Source organism: Notamacropus eugenii, chromosome 3 (assembly GCF_028372415.1).
Source record: "Notamacropus eugenii isolate mMacEug1 chromosome 3, mMacEug1.pri_v2, whole genome shotgun sequence".
In the NCBI taxonomy this organism is placed as follows: Eukaryota; Metazoa; Chordata; class Mammalia; order Diprotodontia; family Macropodidae; genus Notamacropus; species Notamacropus eugenii.
The window spans coordinates 299,032,172-299,043,075 of record NC_092874.1 but is presented as its reverse complement, the minus strand read 5'-3'; the positions used below and the strand labels follow the sequence as shown (position 1 = coordinate 299,043,075).

Sequence of the window (10,904 nt, the reverse complement as noted above, 5' to 3'; positions counted from 1 at the left end):
GTCTGGATTCAGTGCATACATTTTGAACAGACACTGCAGATGGGCAATGAACTGGGCCTAAAATGGAAAACTAGGCGAGAGCTGAACAAGATGGATCGCGCTTAGAAAATTGATCAGAAGTTTCAGCAACTCCAGGCTGGTGCTAAAAACCACCTTTTTCCACACCACTTCTCCTTTGGGGATATTGTATGGCTACAAATCATGAAAAACCACAGTGGCTGAAAAGTGCAAATGATGAGTGATGCAAAGGTAAATGGAGGGACATATGGTGAGCTCAGATGGTGGCTGAATTCATGGCCAGCATTGACTTATGGGGGAAGATTGGCATAAGAGACATTGTCAGCAGTATGTAGGACTAGGATAAGGTGGGAGAGAGTACTAACAAAGAGGGGGGCAGGGAAGGTCTCTGGGGGCGGTGGCCCTTATGCTGAACCTTGAAGGGAGCCAGAGTTCCCAAGAGGCAGAAATGAAAGGGAAGAACATGGCGGCCAAAGAACATGGTAGTCAAGTATGGAAATAGGAGATAGAGTGTTATATTATGTAAAAGGAAGCCAATTTAGTTGGAACTTGGAGGATGTGATAGGGATGGGGAGTTAGCTGAAATCAGACTGGAAAGGCAAGAGAGAGCCAGATTGTGGAGGGCTTTAAATGGTGAGTCAATAGGGAGCCATTGTGAATTCTGGAGCAGGGGCATGACATTGTCAGAACTGTGCTGGAGAAGAACTGGGGAAAGCCAGAGACAACTTGGGTATGATATCTCCAGAGCATTTATGAAAAGATATGGGCCAGAGAGGAGGTAGCAGGTGTCTCAGTGGAGAAGAGTGCTGGGCCTGGAGTCAGGAAGACCTGAGTTCAGATGCAGCCTCAGAATCTTAATAGCAGTGGGACCCTGGGCAAGTCACTTCATCTGTGTTTGTCTTAATCAACTACAGAAGGGAGGAAAGATAGAGGGAGAGGAGGAAAGAAAGGGAGAGCGAGAGAAGAGGGGGGAGAAAGAGGTTTAATGAATTCATGAACTCTGTGAGAGCTTATGTCACTCATACATCCCATAACTGTGGGTACTAAACTATCAGGCTCATGGTAAACGCCCTAAGAATCAGCAGATGTGCTCCACCCTTTGCTGGTGGTCATCTCTGTGTCCAACATCCTGGTACTCACTGCCCTGAGCAAACCATTTGACCTCTAAGTGTCTGAGACAGCTCAGCCAAGGTGACAATTCCCAGATGAGGCTCCAGACACCTCCGAGGCGTGAGGCCTAAGAGCAGCCACAGGTGAACATTCCCATGGCCTTTACATGTGTCATCTCATTTGGTCCTTACAATGACCCTGTAAGGTGAGTGCCATTATTGTCTCATTGGACACAGGAGGAGCCTGAGGCCTGCAGAGGTTAAGTTACTGACTTCACATAGCTAGTCAGTATTAGAAGCAGGATGTAAGCCTAGGTCTTCCTGACTCCAAGTCCAAGGGGTCACCCATTGCAGCACATTGCCTCCCTGTAGTGGACAGAGCACTAGCCTTGAAGGCAGAAAAACCAAGATTAAATCTTACTTCAGACACTGATTAGCCAGGTGATCTTGAGTAAGTCATCTTAACCTCACGGTTCCTTAGTTTCCCCATCTGTAAAATGAGGATGATAATAACGGCCCCAGCTCAGTAGAGTACGTTCACCTCACCTAGAAGTGGTTTTCAAATCTACAGAATTATCAGATATTACTCTTCGACAGACAGGACCAAGGTCCCAGGGTATAATCACTCCTCAGGCAGTGGGAGCCCACAGACACTGAGACCCAGTCCCAGGATAGACCTGAGCCTAAAACTGAGTCTACACCAAAAACTGCGGGTGCCTGAGGGTCAGTTACCGAGCTGTGTGACCTTGAACACCTCACTGGCTGTCTCTAGGCCTTCTTCTCCTCTTAGGTCCAGAGAAGGAGGGGGAGGGGGGGTGCTGTACTTGCTGAGCTCTCAGGCCCCACCTAATCCTAACAGCTCATGAGCTGGCAAGCAGAAACCAGCAAAGCATGAAATTAACCCCTGTTTGTGAATGATATCTCTCTCACACACACACACACACACACACACACACACACCACTAAAGAAGCTCAAACAATTTGTCTCCTTAATTACTCACAGGCTGGGACAAGCCCACGGAAAAGACCCCACCTGAGGGCCAAGGGAGAGGGCAGAGCCATGGACCTCTTGGGTGGGAATGAAGGCCCCAGCCCTGGGACATCCTCCTCAGGCTGCCAAAAGGTGGTTTGGGATCCCTGTGGGCCTGGGTGAACCTGAGGCTGCTCACAGCCCTCCTCCCTGCCCTGCTTTTGCCAGCTGTAGTCTGATACTATGGAGCTGGAGTGCAGCTGAGGGAGGCACCCCTCTTCACCCCATCCCAACCCCATGAGGGCTGATAGAGTGTCAGAACTGGGATGTCCCTTGAACTGGGATGTCCCTTAGGGATCACAGGCTAGCATTCACAGTCTGTCACCTTGTTCAAATCCCTTCCCTGATGAGATTCAGTACCTTTATCTGTAGATGGGGCTGGATCTGTAAAAGCCCTTCTCTTGACAAGCTGTGCTCTAAGATCTCAGCTCTGACTTCCCGGTTCTAAGGGCCCTCCCAGCTCTGACATTTTATTTGCCCACGTCAATCTGAAGGGACAGTTCTCCCCCCACCATTTCATCCTTCTCCAAACCCTCCTTTTCCTCCAAGGCTCAAGTCTTGACCTCTCAGCTCCCTCAGGAAGACTTCCTCAACAGGTCCTGTGGGTCCTGCCATCTTCCTCTGCCTTCCTGGAGCCTTACACCTTTTCATGAGCATCATATTATGTTCCCACCTGAGGCCAACAGCTCCAGAAAGCTGGACCTTCTCCTCCCCTTCCCATCTCCCAGAACCAAAGACAGACTCCCACCCACAGGAGCATCCAGTCAGCCCAGGTGCAGTGGTGGGGCGAGCCCTGGATTTTGAGCCCCAAAAGATGTTCAAATCCCAGCTTCCCTTTTTACTACTGGTGTGATTGGAGCAAATCACTTAAACTCTCTGGGACTCAGTTTCCTTTTCTGTAAAATGAGGGGGATAGACTCCAGGGTCTCTACTAGCTACTCTAATATCCTGTGAGAGAGAAAGGCTGGACATACCCTGGAAAAGCAATGGTCAGGGAAGGGGGAGTCCTCACAGGCCTTTCTCCTGTCATAGACATTCCATTTCCCCTTTGTTCTAGGGACCCATCACTGCTGGGAGTCGGCATCCCATAGGCTCGCTGCCCCAATTTGAGAACGCACCTCAGACACGCACACACGCAGTTTCTGAAATAGCTGTTTTTAATTCAGTACAATACTGTTGGCTGTTGGTTTTCCTACACCTTGATGGTAACAGAACAGCGGACGCTAACCATCAGCAACTAGGATTAAAATGGGCACATCGTATAAACTGTACATCCCCTTGGAAATTCATTAATAAAAGATGAAAGGGACAAGATGGGGGGCTTCCCGGAGGAGAGACAATTGTCCCTCCTCATCCTCTCTGGTGGCTATCCCCCTCCCCCAACCCCTGGGGTGTCTGAACCTTGAAATTCCTTATTGCATGAAGACAAGGAGCTGTCTGGGTGTGGAAATATCCAGGAAGAACCCCCTTCCTGACCTTTGGGTGAAGCAGAGGGGTGAGGGGTGAGGAATGAGGGACAGTGGTCCCTGGAGGGAAAACAGCATCAGACAGATGGGCTGGAGGGAGGAGGGAGAGGGAACCAAGTCAGGGGGAGTCTATTTATTGGAATTTTGGGCCTCCACTAAAGTCCTTGGCTGAAGTCCTGTCATGGCCTGGAAGTGAACTTGGGTCCTCTGAGGCCAAAGCCTGGGAGGTCTTCCCAAGCTGCAAAGCTTTTGGTGACAGGTTCAGAGACAGACCAGTATCTGTCTTCCATCAAGCTGTAACTAGGACTTTTACACCCTAGCCCAAGTTAAATTGGGATGAGGAGTCTGGGGAAAGCCCCACTAGGACAGGACTCACCTGTCACTCAGAGTCTACCTTGCACCCCTGGAGGACAGACAGTGGTCTGTGCAACTCCCTCTCTGCACCTTCTTGGAGAGGGAGTATGCCTCCCACAGATGTGAGCTAGTTCCCTTGGACAAAACTCTGTTTCCCCCACCCTTGCTACAGCTGTAGCCCTCACCCATCTGTGATCAACAAGCATTTATTAAACACCTGCTGTGTGCTAGGCACAATGAGCATTTATTAAACTCCTTCTGTGTGCTAGGCACTGTGCTGGGTGCTGGGAATATGAAGACAAAAAAGAGTCAGTAGCGGACTTTGGCTTCTAGCGGCTCAAGTTTTGGACTATAGCAAGTCGAGAGAGAGAGGAAAGGAAAGAGGAATGAGGGGCTGGGATCTGCTGGAAGTATATCCATTTTTGCTTCTATCTCTGTCAGAGAAGGGACATCCTAGAGAGCTACAAGAGGAGACAATTTGGGACATCAGATGGGAGAGGGCAGTGTGGCACAATGGGCAGAGCCCTGGATGTATGTCTGAGCCCCTGCTCCACTCCTTAGGACTTGTGTGGCCTTGGGGCAAGTTACTTCCCCCTCCCCAGGCCTCAGAAGCCTGACTTCTAAGAGGAGGAGGATCCCTTCCAGCCCTGACTTCCTCAAATCCCTGGGGCAGAGTATGGGGTTTATATGAATGGACTGTGCTTTTCTGAGGGACCCTGGGTGACTCAGAGCAGACTGAGGCAAAGGGAATGGGGACACTGGGATGACATTCTAAACAGAGGGAGGGCCTTGATGGAGTCACTGTCCTGTTCTTTGGCCATCCTGGGGCCCAACAGATGTGAACTTTGGGTGTATGTGGACACCATGACTCATACTGCCCATATTGGCTTCGCTCAGTCCTTCTCTCAGGCCCAAGCCACTGACCACATGATGACTTTAAAACAAGTGAGGTCTGCTAGTGGAAATATGCTTCTGTCCCCCACCCCAGTCAATGCACACACAAGGTAAAGTCAGCTTAGTGCTTGGGCAGTTTTCCTCAACTGTCCAATGAGTGAACTGGCTGTGGCCAAACTCTTCCAACTCTAAATCTATGATCCTCCCTGGGTCTCAGTTCCCTTATCTGTAAAATGAGACTAGATTGAACCTGATGGCCCCTGATGTCCGCTTGGACCTAAATCTGTGATCTTTTCTACCCAGTAAACAAAAACATGGCAGCCCTGAGGGGATGGAGGAAGGCTCCCTTTCTTGAACTATACCCAGGTCCCTGCAAAAGCAGCCTCCACTTCTCAGACCTCCTCTTCTCCTGTCTGGCTTGCTCAGAAGCTAAGCCACTTTCCTCCCCCTCTCCTTCACCCTCACCCCCTTCACCTTCTTCAAAAGAAAGAGCCCAAGACCTCTATGAAGGAAATCTTCCCCTGGCAATCCCATTCCTTGGCCCTTTTCTCAGAGCCATGGTGTAAAGACCCCCCCCCCCCTTGGCTAGGCCACCTACACCAGGAAGCCTTCCCTGATTTCTCCTGATCTTTCACATGGTTCTTTCTTTTGCTGCCACCCTGACTCATGTGCCATCTGCAGGGTCATTTATGAGTTCAGTTCATTCCCCCCTCTTCAACTCTAAGTTCCATGATGGCAAGGATTGGGTCTTGGCTGAAATTCTTTATCTCCCCTGGTGCCCAGCCCACACACAGTAGGTGCTTAATTAATGCTTGTTAAAGGTTAGTCAAGGCTCTGCAATGAAAGTGAAAGCTCAGAACCATCTAGCACATTGGGGGTTCCAAAGCACACTAGAACCCTTTCATCATTTTTTCTCACTCTGACCTTGTAGGGATGGGTACATTGGTGATGCCCAGTTGATGGAGGAGACAAGCTCAGAGAGGAACGGAGAACAATGAGGGAGAACCTGATACCTTCCCCTTCTGGACTTCTCTGACTGATGTCAAGTTTAAATCTTGCTCTTCTCAGCTCCCCCCAGCCAAGGCTCTAGACAACTACCTTTCACATTCTGGAAGCCAGACACCAGGCTGAGCCCATTTTTCTCTTTGTCAAACATACCCTACTCTTTAAACCACTCCCCTCCTGTGTCAACAGACTCAAAGCTCCTCCCCAGCCTCTCTGCCTCCACTGGATTCAGCTTAAGGTGCATCCAGAACACAGCACCCTTTTCCAGGGATGGCATCCACCAGCAAAGGACAACACGCCTGTCACCTCCTCATTCCCAGACACTTTCTGCTCCTCTTAATGCACTCTAAAATCCCATTCACTCTTTTTCCTGACTTCCCCATCAGACTGGATGACTCTGAGTCTCCTCTTTGTCTCTCATTGCTCTAGGCCACTCTAGGCTGCAAAGATAATGCCAACCAGACCGGTCAGAGGGAGTTCCTTCTACCATGGAAATCTAGTCTCTGTCTCTGTCTCTCACACTGTTAAATCATGCTGAACTTATGGTCCTCTAAAACCCTCAGCTCTTTTTCAGGTAAACTGCTATCAAGCCACCTCTCCCCTTTCTTCACCCCACCCTTAGGAAGCTGACTTTTTAAAGCATCAGGGTTTTACATTGCTTTGCACTGAATTTTAAATGTAGTACAGGATATCCTGTTAGGACAGGGCTTGGGATTGATGCCTTTCTCTGAAAAACCCACCTGTCTCTAAACCCACCTGTCTCTGCCTGAAAAGTCTTCCTGCCTGACCATGTGTCATCACTCCCGATCCCCAGGTGATGAGCCCAGGTAAGACAGACATACCCTCCCACCCTGAAATGCCCTGAGCTGAGAAAAACACAGCACAAAGCATATTCTTCCTCATTCGGCTTCACCCAACTCAATGATTGTGGCAGATTGGAGTTTTAGAAACCGACCCAAACATTCTGCATCTGATAGTGTATGTAACACTCCACACCTGTAGACCTCCACCCCTCCACTGAAAATTCCCTTTTCTTTCTCATCCTGGTGAACATCCACAATTTGATTCTCTTGCTCTGGCCAAGCTATAGTTACCCTTGAGGCCTGGCAGGCTGCCTAGATTCCCCTTCCCTGACAGGCTGGCCTTGGAAGTCAGAAGGCCTAGGTTTCAGTCCAGCCTCTGAAATAAAATAAACTGTGTGATCACAGGCAAATCTCTGGACCTTAGCTTTCCTAGCTGTAAAATGGAAATAATAACCTTTGTCTCACCTACCTCACAAGGCTGCAGGGGGTATAAAGTACTTTCACTCCTTAAGGTACTATAGAGATCTTCCAACCCATTCAGGGACAGAGGGGTAGGGAGAAGAGTAGTAAGCTGTCTGAGTTTGCTTCTGTCTGGGTAATAGGAGGAAAGATCACTGGCCTGGGAATCTGCTCAGAAGGTGTAAAAATAAAAGGCATTAATTAAACTGCAAAAGTAAAAAATTCACGCTGTAAAGAAAAAGCTATATGGATGCAGAGAAGGATGTATATGTTTCTAATTACATTAGAAGTCAAATGTCCCAATGACTCATTTGGAAAATGGGGCTGTTTTCCAGCCTTGGCATCCCAGTTAACCTACATCCTTTTCTTAGGGCTGGATCTCTTCCCTGAGAATAAATACAGGTACCAACTGAACTCCCTTGTAGGTGACAACGTGGGAGATGAGTAAACCAACCCACCCTTACCTCTCCAGCCAAAAAGATCACCTCTACAACTCCTCACAGGCCTTGGTGGGAGGCTCAGAGTGGTGTCTGAACCTCTCACTTCCCTCACATACCTTATTAACCCTCCAACAGGGGGGAGGATATGAAGCCCACCCTTGGGTCTTGTTTTGCTTATGTGGAACTTGACCCAGTACTTTGGAAAATATTGAGGAAGCTAGAGCCAGTGTGAAAGCACATGTTTTTGTGTGTGTGTGCGAGTGAAATGGTATTTATGGGTGTGAACACATGGTGGGCATATGTGAGTAGAAGCCTGTACTTGAAAGTGAATTCTATGCTTTTCCCCCTCTTTGACATGAGTTGGACAAGATGACCTTTAAGGTCCCTCCCAGTTCTAAAGATGGGACCTATATAGGGATATGCAGTTCATTGACTGGAACAACTTGTGAGAAGACAGGAACCCCAATTGTCCAGGATGGGATGGCATGGAGGGGCTGAGATCTGTGACAAGTGGAAGGAAGTCTTCCTCAGAGGCCTGGCTGCCTTCTCCTCAAAAGCCCAGGCCAGTGATGGACTGAGGACCTGTTGTCTAGCTAAGTAGAGGATACAGGTATGTGGGGGATGCAGGGTGACAGTCAAGCAGGGAGCTCCTCAAAGGGCCAGATCTCAATCCCCACCCCCAGCCCCAGCCTGCATGTACTTAGGACAAGAGAATGGGAATGCCCAGCCCTGAATTCTGGAATTTGCTTAGATACATTTGGCCCCTTAAGGCCAAGACTGAGGAGAAAATCAGCTGGACTCAGGGAAAAATAAACGGATGAGCCCAGCTACATCCAAACGGAACTCTCACAGTCCAATCCAGTGTCTATCTGTCCTGGGCTAACCTCACCCCCCAGCCTCCCTCCATTTTCCCTCCTTCCAGCCACTCCCCTCATAACGGATAAGAAATTGTACTTGGGAATCAGGAAGACCTAGGTTCAAATCCTGTTTCTGATACTAACTAGATGACCCTGGGAAAGTCACACATACTCTTAGGGCCTCAATTTCCTCAGCTGTAAAATGAGGGAGTTGGACTCACCACTGAATCTCTTCTAGTTCTCATTGGCAGAGACTTTGCCTGGGCCTGTGATGGTCTCCTGGTTGTATGTATGCCCTCCCCCTTTATTCATTATTCTTTATCCTTTTCTCTGTCTCCATGAAGCCTAACTCTAATGCTTAAAACACTTGGAGCTGATGGGGAGACAGAAAGACAGAGGATTGGGGAGATCACAATCTCCCATAGCTCCTCCCTCCCCGCCAAGTACTGGAGCATCAGGTGGTCACACCAAGAGGCCCAGGGAGGGGTAGACTAAGGAAGGGACCCCACCCTAGAAGGGCAATGGTGGCCACTGGCATTGTCCAGGCCCTCAGCTCCAGGAGTAAGAGAAAGGCAGGGAGGGAAGGCCACATCCATGGAAGGTAGATCTTGGTCTGGAGTCATCGGTCATTCTGTGACCAAGGGAGGGCATGGTCAGCAGAGGAAGATGCCACCCATCCACCCTCACAACCTGCCTGCACCAGAGTGCCAGACTCATTGTCCAGACTCCAAAGACCTAGGTTTGAGTCCAAGTTCTGTTGTTCAATGACTCCCTGAGTGACCTCAGGTAGGTCACCTTACTTTCTGAGCCTTTGGTCCCCCCTCTGCAAAATGAGGGGCTTGGATCAGGCTGGTGGGTTCTGAAGTGCCACATGGTTCTGAATGCCACAGGAGGTGACTCTGGCTAACCCAGTGAGACATGCTCACCTCCTTTCTCCTATTACTGGAAAAATATACTTCCTCCCCTCATCTTTTTTTGTTTTTGTTTTTGCTACAAAAAAAAATATATATGTACCTATTTGCTAATTATGGATCCTGTGCCTTTGGGTCTCCTAAATACCACCAAGAATGAAAGCACAAAAAACTGACCCGTTCCCAGGGTACTAGTGGCCTCAGTGGGTTGCCCCAGAACATCCCTGAGCAGAGTGAACAACCTCAGGGCCTGCCAAGGGCAGAGCCCCAGCCAGGATGCAATGGCTCTGTCCCGCTGCGTCCTGCTCCTGGGGCCCAACTGGTTCTCACCAAGTTTTGCTTCTCAAACGCTTGCCCACCTCCCCATCCCAGCCCTTCTCTATTCTTAGCACTTTCTGGAAGTCATAAGCTTTCAGTAAAAAAAATAAATAAATAAATATGTCTTTGTGTGTGTGTGTATATATATATGTATATATGTATATGTATATACGGATAGGGCCTCATCTGGCTCGGCGTCTGGCCAGAGGCCCCCACGCCAGCTGAGCTGCCCCTGGCTCTTCCTGCCTCCCTGCCCACAACGCTCCCAGCTCAGGGGCATGTGCCTGCAGTCTCCCATGTGCCTGAGGTAAGTGTGTTGGACACCCAGCCGGGACCCTGGTAGACTCTCACTAGCTTGCTCACTTCGGTGGGAGTTTGGAAGTGACAGCCACAGTGAATGGCCTCCCCCGCTGGGCACCCCTGCCACAACCGCTCCTCAGCCTGCACCCCCCGGGGCCAGAGAACCTCATCTGTTCCTCTTGGCCACCCCTGCTCCCAGCTCCACCTGGGGAGGCAGCTTGTGTTCATGGCCACCTGGCCCCTGGGTCTCCTTGCTGGCTGAGTGGCGGTCCTTGCAGAAGTCTGTCCCCCAGGAGGGGGTGGACAGGAAGCCCCTGGGGTCGACTGAATAGGGCTGCATACCCTCAGTCCCCAGGGGAGGCAGTGGGCCCTTGGTGGAGGACAAAGGGCCCACCGTGGACAGGCTACTTGTGCTGTTACACCTCTTAGCCAGCCGAAGGCCTGGGGGTGGGAGGGCAGGGGAGAAGAGGGATGTGAGCGAGAGGCTGCTGAGGGTCTCTGACTGCTCACTGCTATTGGTGCCTCCACCCCGGAGGCTGCTGCCTACCCCCTCCTCATCAGAGGGGTCCATTGAGTCATGGTGAGTGCAGCCGGGGCTGGTGCTGCCCCCGCTGCTGTGGCTGCGCTGGTGGCCTCGGAGGGTGCGAAGGCTGAAAAGGCCACGGCCTCGCAGGCTCCGGCGCCGAGAGGCAGGAGACACGGCAGCTGCTACCACAGTTCTGTGGGAGGCCCTTGCATCAGGGCCGGGCAGCCCAGGGCACAGGGCAGAAGGGAGGTCCAGGGTGCACTGGGGAGAGTCGCTGAGATTCAGGCTGTCATCCAGGGTGGTCTGGAGGCTGCCCACCGAACCGCTGCTCCGGCTCTCATCCAGGGAGGTGTCACTCTCTGTGGTCTGGGAGAAAGAAATGAGATGGGGGGAGACAGTTGGTGGGACCCCAGT

At 50.6% G+C, this 10,904-nt stretch overlaps 1 protein-coding gene across 1 annotated transcript in view; it reads right to left on the bottom strand.

Annotated features, from left to right (window-relative positions):
- Positions 1-9,824: 9,824 nt before the first annotated feature.
- CACNA1I (calcium voltage-gated channel subunit alpha1 I) overlaps positions 9,825-10,904 on the bottom strand; it is a 221,031-nt gene continuing 219,951 nt past the window's right edge. Inside the window, exon 36 of the mRNA XM_072656199.1 lies at positions 9,825-10,856. Coding sequence (XP_072512300.1) covers positions 10,131-10,856 — 726 coding nt within the window. The 3' untranslated portion in view covers positions 9,825-10,130. The remainder of the gene's footprint in view (positions 10,857-10,904) is intronic.